The 13,321-nt window shown below is 42.1% G+C and overlaps 1 protein-coding gene across 8 annotated transcripts in view; it reads right to left on the bottom strand.

The window, feature by feature from the left end:
• The window catches only part of LOC122800867 (PHD finger protein 13-like), a 314,375-nt gene extending 303,331 nt beyond the window's left edge, over positions 1–11,044 (bottom strand). For 2 of the 8 annotated variants that reach the window (XR_006364652.1, XR_006364653.1), the window contains exons 1-2: positions 9,505–9,757; positions 9,387–9,421 (exon numbers count right to left, since the gene is read on the bottom strand). Coding sequence is in view for 6 of the 8 variants with exons in the window: in XM_044070189.1 (XP_043926124.1) it covers positions 9,387–9,421; positions 9,505–9,571 (102 nt within the window). In the remaining 2 variants the exon portion in view is untranslated. Of the gene's footprint in view, positions 1–9,386; positions 9,422–9,504; positions 9,758–9,833; positions 9,852–10,442; positions 10,688–10,715 lie in introns of those variants that run through there. The other 6 variants (XM_044070192.1, XM_044070190.1, XM_044070193.1 and 3 more) reach the window with 6 other exon arrangements.
• Between the last annotated feature and the right edge of the window lie 2,277 nt (positions 11,045–13,321).

Raw genomic sequence — 13,321 nt, 5'->3', positions numbered from 1 at the left:
ACCAGGTAATAAGAACCATTGATAAACTTCTACATTACACCATGAACTGTACACAATGATCAATGTTAATGCACAGGCTGCTCATAAAATTTAACCAAAGCACTTGAACCAGAGGCGGACAGTTGTAACTGACACTCTGGCTCAGCCATAAGATCCTAAGTCACACGCTCTGGATATGGGTCAACAAAAGTGCAGAGCAGTCAATCACCACACCTGGTATAAAGCAGAGGCAGCAGCTGGACAGACCACAGAAATCCAAATACGTGACAGCATCGTGCAAACACCAGTCCCAACCAACAAATCAGCTACACACTGCAGAAAGGACAGAATGCAGCCCACAATGAATATTTCAATACCAAAGTAGTAGAAGTATCAAGGGGCTGTGAAACAAAGGTTCACAATGCACTATAACTGTACCAGAACCCCCCACCGGGGGACACCAGCAACAAGGAAGGCAGCCAGCCAAGTTGAGAGAGGCTTTGTGCAATGCCAATTGGATAGTTACCAGAGCTAGGACAGGCAACAACTGTCAACCACCGAAGCAAACAGATGTACGAGAACAGCCTAGCAAGTCTAAGGAGAATAATGTTAAAAACGGCCTTACAAAGATGAAGTAAAATAAGGGTGCAAAAATGCTGACCTTAACTGGTCAAGTGGTGAAATAAGTGTTAAGAATTCCTGAAAACTAGTTCTCATTTAAAAAGGGGAGGTGCCAAAGACTGACAGAACTGGATCCATTTCCAAATACGTCAGCGAGAAAACCACAATCTGGTAGAGGCAAGGCCACTAGAACTGAAGAGATCAGCCATAACGAATGCTATGGATATTGTTTTACAGTCAATAAAGGTGGATGAAAAGTGGAAACTGTACAGCTAGCTTGACAAAGCGAGATATTAGTCCCAGGTGTTTCCCAGTTAGAAGGATCATATCCCTGTGCCTCCAGAGAAAAGCCTAAACCATAGTACTAAAAAGGAGAAATGTTATGATAACAGAAGACCTTATACAACATACAAAGCATTTTCTATCCTGACCACCACCTGCCCTTGCACAGATACTGGAGGGACCAAGGGAGTACTCCAGTAGAGTATGGTCATGCTTCACTGAACTAAAACAAGGTATATACTTGTACATCCCTGAAAGTCTTGTGAAAGTGCTACTACAGTACAGGGTCCCAGGGCAGTGCTGTGTCATCTGGACTAAAAAGACTTGTCAGGATTAAATAAGAAAGAGAGAGGCCCCCACCAAGATTTCATTAACAGAGTTGCCTTGTACCATTCTGTTCATGGACCAAGATACTAATGTAAAGCAACATTCAGGAAGCCCCTAATTAGGGGACCAAACAGCTGCCATCTTTGTTGCCTGCAAATTAAGACATCACCTTGGCCCCAGATTGGGTGATCAAAATCCAGCATGCAAGGAAACAATGTTGTTGCGCATGAAGCAGAAGGGACAGGAGGGAAGAAAAAAAAAAGATTCACAACTTTATTTGCAATTTGTTGCCAGGATGATCCATTTTTCCCACTAGGAGCCAGTTTCCAATGGAGTCCTGGGGAGAAAAGCTCCATTAGAAAGAACAAATACAAGTTTATAGAAAGCAGGTTATAACAGATATAATACAGTAGTACAGATAATAAATGGTGTTAGAATACAAGACCAGGAATTTTCTAATAAAAATAAATTGCTAGTCATCTATTTACAAAATCTATTATACAGATGCTAATAAAAGTTTAGACAGTCAACATTTACATATAAATGTGTTCATTCCCATCAGAATTGAGGAGTCCTATGTTGAGGATGTATGAAGGTGTACGGGACCTTGGGAAGTAGCATATGTTAGGGGGTTTATGCAGGATGGGAGGAGCACAACTGACATGAATACCTTTCCCAGAAAAAGGGAATGGGCTAGTCCTTGAAGAGCACCTACCTCAACTGAAGGAATTGAGATATTCTGGGGGTTTGTTCATGAGTAAGGATGGAGGGCAGAAGATTGCCCACTGGACAGGTGCAGCAGGGAGGCTCTGGGTCAAACCAAGGTGTCTCCTATGGGATACCCAAGGATAACCTTTTGGAGGCAGGTTCTGGAGCAGAACCAGAAATAACTGCAAGCAAAGCGTCAGGCTGTCCATGGAGAAGTATGGGTCATCAGATAGAGGAGTCAAACTCAGTTGGAACAGAATTATCCAAAAACCTTCACATTCTGTTAGCATTTACTATTCTGAATATAAAATGCACGCACTATATTTTATTTACATTTGTTGACTGGGAAAATCCAAATGGACACGTCTCATCAGCAGAGGCCCGGGGAGAAAAGCTCCACAATAAAGATGAATTTAGGTATACGATTACAAAAAATAGATCTAGTTGTAAGTATAAAAGTAAAGTTAATATAATCATAGTTCCTGATGAATAACATAGTACATACAGCACTCAACATCTGTGCCATCTAAGATGGCATGCATCATTCAACACTTACAGCAAAAACACTACAGCACTAAATATACTTTCAATGTATTTACCCCTTACTAAAAACACATCAGGGCAAATGTTCTGTCAATATCTGCTATTCCAAAAGTGTATTAGTTCTGGCTTAAGTACTTGGGCTTCAGGCCAGTTATTCTACATTAACAAGATTTGTGGTCTGCACTGTTGTGGGAGGAGAGGCTGAATTCTGCACTTCTGAGCTGGGAATATCTGAGCACAGGCTTACTGTGCCTGCTTATTTGAACCGTTTCTTTCTGAAATCAGTGTGGCTTGTTGCTGTAGCACAGACCAGATTCAGGCCTGCAGAATCTAGCTTTGTTTGTATAACTTTAGCACAGATCCAGGCCATCTTTTTTGGAGAAGGTTCCCCTGCATCGTAGTAAACAGGGGTGTGCAGTTAGAACTTGTCCAATTGAAGACTGCTGGAACAGGGCTCAGTTTTGAGCTTTTTTTCTGGTTAATTGGGTAACTTGATTAAATCAGTTTTCTATTGTATATATATATATATATATATATATATATATATATACACACACACAAAAATTGTACTTTGTTCATCCGCTTTTACTGTATTTGTTTTTCTTCCTACTTTTACTGGTGGCATTGACTACAACTCTGATCTGCGATATACAACAATAAGTATCCTTTTTCTGTGCATTTAAAGTGTTTGAGTGTATCTGCTATATATATATATATATATATATATATATATATATATATATATATATATATATATATATATATATATATATATAAAAAACACAGTTTCCAGCCTAAGTGCTAGTACAGTCCAGTTTTCAGGTTAGTGCTGAATTCGGGGCTGTGTTACAAAATTTCTGCGTTTGCCCATACCTTACTTGGATAGAAGGAAATTCTTTGTTCATCTGTGAGAGAGGGGAGCTTTGAGTACCTTGTCTGCACCTGGAGGAGTGGTTTATTGGCCATCTTGAGCTAACCTCATTTCCCTACTATAAATACAGTATTTGCCCGGTTTTGCGAGCCGGGCAGCGCCGGTTAGCTAGGGTAAAACTATTCCCGGCTCCACAAAGTCTCCTCTTCAATTTTTCCTTGGAATTAAAACTTTCAACTTAAGCACTCAAGCCACTCATTTCTCAGACTGGCACTTACTCAAAACTTATAGCAAGCACTTATAAACCCTAGCACTAAACCCTCCTGTACTGTACAGAAGGAGAAGGCTCTCTAGTCAACCTTACCAGCCATCCAGTAAAAGTTCACTGTACCTACCTAGGCATGTCCAAAGGGCAGTTTCAGATGTACTCTCCAGTCCAATTGGCGAATCTGGGCATTTTGAGGCAATGTTACAACCGCCACATGTACACAGACAACCGCCTCCTCCTCCTACCACCAAAACACTAATACATGCAAGAAATGCAATTATACAGCCAAACTGGAGGCCAAGCTCTCTCAACCCAAGACTGGATCAGACAGTCAAGAGAAGGGAAATACTTGCATCACACCACCAGCCTCACATAAACCCACTAAAGCAGCAATGGAAAAACACACACAAATACATGAAAACATACTCGGAGGCTCTAAATAAAAATCTGCAAAACCAGAGACCACCAAAGCAAACATCCAAGCAACCTCCACCCCCCCCCAAACACAAACCATGAAACACTTCACAAAACCAGTGCGTCATGCAATCGGAGCCCTTAAGGCAAAATAACATACCCAACATACTAGTAATAGGTGACTCTATAGTCAGGCACACTGACGTCCCACTCACTAGGGTTGAATAAGGAGAAGGTTACTGTTGGCTGCCTGTTGGGCGCCAGGATCCGCCACAACACAAGCACTCGGGTCACTACAGAAGTACAAATATGACTCTTGTCATTGTCCATGTTGGTGTGAACAACCTGAGACGTACCTCTGGACTACATGGAAGAGCTCTCTGATCACGTAGCCCAGGCCCGGTATGACCCTGAGCAGCATCCTGCCATCACCAAGAATGATACCACAGTATAAAGAAAAAATCATCAATTTCAACAACTGGCTAGTTTCTGGTGTCATTCAGAGGGGATCCAGTGTCTGTCCACTTGGGATGACATGCTTGACAAGCCACACTGCTTCGCTAGAGACGGCCTGCACCTGTCACCCTTACGCTTTCGAATACTGGCCAAGGCTCTTGCCACCCCCATAGTGCCTTTTTTAGGCAAGGCTCAAGACAAACCTACCGCCATAAATAGCACAAGTAACAAAAACAGAGTAGTGCTACTCAGTGCCAGAAGTCTGGACCTCAAAATGCACGCACTCTAGGCACTCCTCAGTATGGAGAAAAATCGAGATGTGCAATAACAGAAACCTGGTTTAAGGCTCCAGAGAGCACCCCATCACTACCAGGCTACAACTCATACCAAACATTTCGGCTACAGAACCCAAACCGAAATACAAAAGGCAGGGGCGTATCCATATTTATCAAGGATACCCACACCTCCAGGTTAGTGGCACAACACGATGCTTCAGAGACCATCCACGTGCAGCCAACAATGGGCAAAACCACAATTTAAATTGTAGCTTGCTACAGATCACCCACCATGTCCCAGGACCCCCATTCCATGTCCCTGGAAACATAGGTCCTACCAAACACCCTAATATTGGGCAATTTCAATTATCCAAACATTAACTGGGAGAACTACAAAAGTATAACTCCCTTGCCCAACATTTCCTAGAATTTATAAACTCAAACGTCCTGGTTCAACTGGTCAACACTCCCACCAGAGGTGACATATTGGACCTGGTCATCACCAACATGGGCAACCAGTGTTCCACACCGGAGGTCAACCCCTCACTGGTTAGATCTGACCATAAACAATCACTTTGGATATCCACATTCCACCCCCACCCCCGGACAAGAAAACCACAGTGAAAAACTTTTCAAAAGCAAACTTCACGTTACTTAAGACAGAGTTGGAAAGTAAAGCCCCCATGCTGAAGGATAACGCTGTCCAAGTTGGAAAATTCTGTACTAATGCATTCTACGGGCACCTACAAGTGTGCATGGATCATGCTATCCCAAGCAAAACCAAGACTCACTCCTCCAAGAAAAGGAAGCCAGTCTGGTGCACTCCTGCCATAAACAAGCTATACAATAGAAGGAGGACACTAGTACAGAAGAGAGTAAAATCCCCAAGAAGGGAAGACATCCCTGATCAGTTATCAGCACAAAACTATGATCGCTCATAAAATCATCCAAAGCGAGCTTAGAAAGAAAAATTGCCAAGGACTCCATCTAAGTGTCAATGCTCAGATCTGCTCAGAGTTGGTGCAGAAGGGCACAAAATACACTGAACTGACAGATATCGCCAACATCCTTGCAGACAGGTTCAGCGCAAACTTCACCCCCCTCTCACCCCCAAGAGGGCCCATACCAGAAGAATGTAAAGTCCCTGAAATCACAGACACTCGGGTTAAAACAGTCCTCTCGAAAGCCAAAACCACAGCATCAATGAGACCGGATGGTGTCACAGGCTACACTCTACACGAGCTCAAAGATGAACTAATCCCTCACCTAAACACACTGTTCAGATTCAGCCTCTCCACAGGCCACGTACCCATAGAGTGGCGCACAGCAGCAGGTGGAGCCACAACAGACCCCGGGAACCATCGCCCTACAAGCCTGACTAGCCTGTTCTGCAAGGCTATGGAGCGCATCTTCATGGAACAGAGACATTGGGAACCTCCAAATACTGGACCCTACCCAGTTCGGCTTTAAGGGCAGATCATGCCTCCTAAACCTGGTGGACTTTGAGACAGTTAGCAAGGCTATAGATGAGGGAAAGGTGGTAGGCCTACAACACCATTCCCCATTCTGGTATTACAGGCAAGCTCACCAACCTGAACATAAACCTCTACGTCACAAGATGGGTTGCCAACTGGCTCACTGACAGAACCCACGTGTTGAGAGTTGTGGGAGCTAGGTCCGACTAATTCGGTTACAAGTGCAGTTCCCCAGGGCTCGGTCTTAAGACCCCTCCTGTTCGGCATATACTTCTCAGAGATACAGGCAAGCACAGGAGGACTATGGCTGACCAAATTTGCAAATGACTGCAAACTAGGAGCTATAATTGAGACTCTGGCTGACACAGACATCCTCCAAAAGGGTCTCTGAGACTGATACCTGGTGTCAAAATCTTGGCCTCAAGCTAAATGCCCAAAGTGCACAGTCATCCCCTTTGGAAAAAAACCCACAAACTACCGCATAGGTGGTAATCCCCTAAATACCGAAAACGTAATAAGGGATCTGGGTACCCAAGTAAATGGTAATCTCACCTTTGATAATCACATTGCCAGAGTGGTTAGAAAAATCCTTCTTCGTGGCCCACCTAATCACAAAAGGGTTCTCATCCAGATCGAGAGATCATTGTGCCCTCTACTCATCAGACCCATCATATAGTACAGTACAACACCCCATTTGGGACGTACCTTACAAGACACCTACAACAGTTGGAAAGACCACAGAAGTACCTAACCACGAGGATCACTGGCCTCAAACAGCTGCTCTATGCAGCTCGACTGAAGAAATTACAGCTGTACTCTGTTTCATACCGCCTACTCAGAGGTGATCTCTGCCCAACATACAAGGCCACGTCCAACCCAGAATTGATGGACATGCTCCACCTAAAGAAAACCTTGCCCCCGCGAGCCACACGCTCTAGGGGATCTAAACCTCACCACAACAATAAATAGGAAGTGCTGGAGGGATACATTCCTGTCCCAGAGACATCCCATGCTTTAGAACAAGATCCCAATCTACATTAGGCAGAGCTCCTCGCTAACACTCGTCAAGATAACACTCTTCAAAAGAGATCTTGACGAGTGGATGGGAAACTAAGTTTACCTTGGGGATCACTTCAGTGGCTCTGCTGGACACACAGGGAACTATTCTAAGGGGGCGGCGAAAGCCAACACATTCTGGCTAGGCTTATAAATGCCTTCGGGCAGATAGGTTCATATGTAGGTAACTACGCTAATACCTTGACTCGCCACATACATTTTCAGTGAATCAAATCTACATTTTGTCCACGTGACTTCACAAGTTACTGCATTTCTTTAAAAAAAAAAAAAAAAGTACAGAAACCCTCATGACCACTGAAATCAGAGGTGTTGTGGATTGCCCCACATAACATAGGGGTTAGTTTGATTAGAAAGGCTGACCCAGTCATGATTCTGATTAAACAGGACACTGTACTACAGCCATTCTGCAACTTCAAATATTACATTTACTGTCATAGCATACATCAGCCTGTTCTCTAGCACTCAAAAAACGGGCACACCCACACCGGGATCCCACTAACAGAATGCAAATAACTTTATTTGGGTTTACAAACAGGGACTTTTGCTCCCTCTCACTATAGTTTCTACTCAAATGTGTAGACCACATACACTAGTACAACACTCAAAAGTAACAACTTGTGGGGTTTGCACCATTACCCCCCCACACACACACACACAATACAAGAACCGAGGTCTCTGGTAAGAAATTGTCCCAATGCATATTCCAGAATTCACCCCCAAACTCTTCTCCGCTTACCAAGATACTGCAAGCTGTCAAAAAGTAGAAGGAAAAAAAAAAAAAAAAAAAACACACGAAATACTCGGAACATAAAGAAGTCGTCTTCTGTTCCTCACACACGCACGTCATCTACTTAATACAGACTTCAAAACCACACACGCTTATGTTTAAACGGACGACCTACTCTTATTTTACACCTGTTATCCTTAAATCATCCCACCAGGGAATTGGACAAGTACAGCTTTAGCGTCCCCATGACTTGTATCAGCTGGATAATGCACCTGTGTCTTTGAGAAGCGCCGTTTTCAGTCTCTTAAGCCTCTACTTCTCTATACAGTCAACACACAAGCAGCATGACAGGTTAAATGTATGCTCCTGAACATACATCAGTTCAGATTTGTCCACCACGAATGTTAGAGAAGAATCATGTCCGACCCAGATAAACTTCGAATAACCTCAGCTGGCCGCAGTCCAAAAGATGCCCGATCTGGACAAGCATTTCTCTTTTACGTAACATACTACACTTGCAAATAACCCGAGCTGTGGTCAAGAAAGATGGTCTGAAATCAACCAGGACCGAGAAGAGTAAACCCAGACCAACTACGATTACGCATAAATTCGGGCTAGCAACAGTACCCACTTACGCACATAGATTAAGTGCACAGCACAATGAAAGCCAAACTAATTCGCAGGTACTAAAATTATAATCGCAGTCACAAACCAGCCTTCTCCAATTCGTGTCCTAGAGTATAAATTGTTAGTTTATAAACGTGTTGGCATTCACAGTAACAGAAAATAAAGTAAATTACTCTTGACGTCCCCCTTGCCAAGATGGCCTCCAAGAGGAGCAAAATACCGAACAAGCCACCGCTGGTACCTAGAGGCCGGATGCAATGACGAGGCAACGGTTCCACCACCGAACACGGGAAAGTAGAACATAACATTTTATTAAACCGAAAAATACACAGTCTTCACAACAAACCACAGTCCCCAACCACTGTCTACCCGAATAACCCATCACACATTTAAACTACAGCAAATGGCAATAAACACATAATATACATATATACAAACAGCATACTGTGCAGAACGCTCAAAACCACCGCTTTCCTCTTTACCGACAGCTAAATTTCCTTTCAAGGGAGTCCTCGCCTCGCGTTAAGCTAACGAATAAGTAAAATCACGCAATTACTCTCCTTAACACAACACATGTGCTGAAACTGACTACATACTAAATTACTTTCTAACTCACCAACAGAAAAAAACACAAACATTATCGGAGTCTCTATTTCTCTTCATAAAAAAATACATACTTCAAGACCCCTCCCCCACTGCCAGATATAACAAAAGTTGAGAAATTCTTACTATTTACCTCCGACATCGATGCCATTACGTCCATGGTGGAACCTAAAAATAAAACAAACATTTAAAATAAAAAAGTAAACTTTATACGTCTTTAAATTGAGATTGATGATAGAAAGGGGTACTACCGAGATGCGTTTGCTCTATGTCACAATTAAACGAAGCCATTACATGTGTAGATACAACTTTAAACATGTGTATGCGTACATAACTTAATACTTTATCAGAATAAAAATGCAGAAAGATAAACCGTTGTTACATTTTGCCACCACTTTGGACGCAAACAAAATGCGTTAGGGAAATAGGTAATCTCCAAATGTAGTGCCTCGCAGTCGCAGTTCTGCGCAGATTTGGGTGTGCCGTCATTGATTGGCACGCCAAATGGGCGGGAATATCCAGGAAGACTGACAGGCATGCAAATTCGCATGTCACTTTATGTAAATTGCTAAATATTCACCATCACAACGAACTCCATCCTATGATAAATTCCTACTTTTTCTCCTTTTTCAAGGGAGGCAAGCCCCCTCCCCACTTCCTTTCAAGCACATGTCCTTAAAAGCCGTTAAAATGTAATAGTATGGTTTAGAGAAATGGTGTGAACTCTGCCCGATTGACAACTATAATTTACTGCAGGCATTTTAGTTTTAGGTCTCTAATAAAACATTTCCTTTTGGTACTGAATGAATTACATTAATAAATTAACGGCGATGTCATTTGGGTTGCTTTCGGCACAAGATGCTGAATATTAATTAACTTCCTGTCCACACACTGTTGAATACTGCTGCTGCCTCCACAGGGTTGGAGGCGTGTTTGGAGCGGGTTTTGCTACTGCGCATCCTACGAGGTACTACACCAAGTTATCATGTTAGGAAAAATAAACTGTACTAATACTTCACAGTTTTAGACATGGATTCAACACACCGAAAAAAAATCAATACTACCAGAAAGCAAGTGTTGAACCACGGCAGGAGTACAATAAGTCACCAAAACGCAATTAGAAGTAACCGGATAACGACAAGGTAACAACCAGCGAACTGAAAGGAGTGGGCAAACAAAATCAGCTCACCTGCAGGAACAACCGCTCCAAAGCAAAAAAGGACAAAGAACAAGATTTACAAATAGTCCCACAGGCAGTAAACCTAATTGTTCTATTGGGCTCAAACTGCAATGCTTTTCAGACGATTAATTACGATTTGCTACAGCCACCAGCACCAGTTGAAGAGCTTGACAACAAAACACAGTTTGCATTCATTTGTCTTCACCCATTTTCTGCATCACACAAGCGAACGTGGATAAATACTAATAACAAACCGCTATGATCAAATGTCCCAAAAGTTACCAACTCAGCTGATTCCGAATCCCAGCTCCTAACATCCGCAGAAGAACGAGCAACGTCATGGCCAAGGGGCGTACCAGACAAGTTCAAGCAGTGTTGTTGTGGGAAAAATCACTAGATATCTTCTTTGTAGTACAGGTTTCAATTTCGGTGGTCGAATGAATTTCAACAAGCATGTTAGGTTTCATTTGTCCGTAGGACTTAGGAAAATAGCACCATTTGATTCTTAAAATTAGTATATCCCCTCTAGGAAATTTTGTTGATGTAATGACCTTATAGGCACCGTTTTCTCTACTATTTGAAGTTTTAGTGCACTGGTTTATCGCGGCTAGATTCCCTCAGCTGAAGGGCTCTTGTTACGTCACATCTGATATCTCGGGGCGGGGTTAGTCATTCCACGCTGCTTTGCTTTTTTATCACTCGCAGGCTAATATTGAGTTGCGAGAACAGGTAAATCTATCGCTTATATATATATATACATATATATATATATATATATATATATATATATATATATATATATATATAAAGATACCATTACATTTTTTTGCATTATATTCATCTATTCTTTTAATGTAATAAGAAACGAGTATCCTTTTCATCTAAGTAAAATATGATTCGCGCATACGACTGAAAGTCTGAATTGGAGTTGCGAGAAAAGTAAATTGTATGTATTTTATTTATCGAGCCATTTCATCTAAATAGGATAGTATTAGATTTTTTTTGTATTAAATTCATTGATCCTTTTCATCTAAATAAGAAACGATTATCCAGCATTAGGACAGCCCCCCAAGCTAATAACACTCCGCGGGCTCCCCAACATACCGCCGCCGACCTGAGAAGACCACTCCAAGTGCGAATGCACTACAAAGATTTAACCATCTGTGATTGACTGTAAAACAAAACACCTAATAGTTGCTCAAGACAGCCCCCCAAGCTAATAACACTCCGCGGGCTCCCCAACATACCGCCACCGACCTGAGAAGACCACTCCAAGTGCAAATGCACTACAAAGATTTAACCATCTGTGATTGACTGTAAAACAAAACACCTAATAGTTGCTCAAGACAGCCCCCCAAGCTAATAACACTCCACGGGCTCCCCAACATACCGCCGCCGACCTGAGAAGACCACTCCAAGTGCGAATGCACTACAAAGATTTAACCATCTGTGATTGACTGTAAAACAAAACACCTAATAGTTGCTCAAGGTAATGAACCGCCCAACCTAAAAGTGTTTTATACACTTACTTTCTACGAAACAGAACTTACTTTATATTAAAATCATAAATAAAGTATATATAAACCATACGGTCACCTTAAGACCTAAGGAAATCCCTGTGGTGTAATCCCGCGAGGTTTCATTACACCCTTGTGGTATTTCCACCTCACGGTTGCTTAAGGGAAAAGTATTGGGCTAGACCAGTATGCTCCACGGGCGCTTCTTCCAGCATTAGGGTAGGTTGTAAACCAATTCCTACCTTGCTGCATCTCCCATTTTAAAGCGGAGAAACTAAGAGTATTTGTTTGCATTTTACATTGTACTCATTTAGAGCTCGCTTTGTAGAGCACGCAACTTTACTGTAACTGAGTACTACACTGTATTGATGTCTACTTGAGCTTTTATTTCTGCTTAAGAACGCTGCTAAGCGGCGTGTTGATTGTAGTGCATGCTCATCCTAAGCTGTACACTGCTGCATTTATAACCTTGTTGTTACTGTGATTTTGAACTGCTGCATTTACAACCTTGCTGTTACTGAGATGTTGGACTGAACAAATGTTAAATTGGGCATAGTACTCTGCTTAGTGTACTGCTTAAAGCGTCGTGTTGTTAACTGAGCACGCTCAACCTAAGTTTGAACCCTGCTGCAGCTTTGTTGATAGCCATTACTCTTATGTTGAAAGCCATTACTTTTATCTGAGTACCACTATCTTTTGTTGTAAGTTGAATTAACAGATCTTACAGTTTGTAATTGGCTTGGGAGCACGCTCTCCCTGATAGACTGGCTGCTTTGTAGCGTTGATTTGTACAGCTGCTTTTGCCTTGTAGCGTTTATTTGTACACGTGCTTTTCACTAATGTTAAAGCAGTTTGAAACGTGCAATTTAATGTTTATGCCTTCCTATGTCTCTTACCAAAACTAGACTATTTTAAACTAACGACAATAACCTTCTTTCACTATCTCTACTTTAGACAGCCCCCCAAGCTAATAACACTCCGCGGGCTCCCCAACATACCGCCGCCGACCTGAGAAGACCACTCCAAGTGCGAATGCACTACAAAGATTTAACCATCTGTGATTGACTGTAAAACAAAACACCTAATAGTTGCTCAAGGTAATGAACCGCCCAACCTAAAAGTGTTTTATACACTTACTTTCTACAAAACAGAACTTACTTTATATTAAAATCATAAATAAAGTATATATAAACCATACGGTCACCTTAAGACCTAAGGAAATCCCTGTGGTGTAATCCCAAAGCGTGCGTGTTGTTAACTGAGCACGCTCAACCTAAGTTTGAACCCTGCTGCAGCTTTGTTGATAGCCATTACTCTTATGTTGAAAGCCATTACTTTTATCTGAGTACCACTATCTTTTGTTGTAAGTTG

The sequence above is a fragment of the Protopterus annectens genome, chromosome 4.part1, assembly GCF_019279795.1.
Source record: "Protopterus annectens isolate FY-2018-M chromosome 4.part1, PAN1.0, whole genome shotgun sequence".
In the NCBI taxonomy this organism is placed as follows: Eukaryota; Metazoa; Chordata; order Ceratodontiformes; family Protopteridae; genus Protopterus; species Protopterus annectens.
This window is presented reverse-complemented; position numbering and strand designations above follow the sequence as displayed.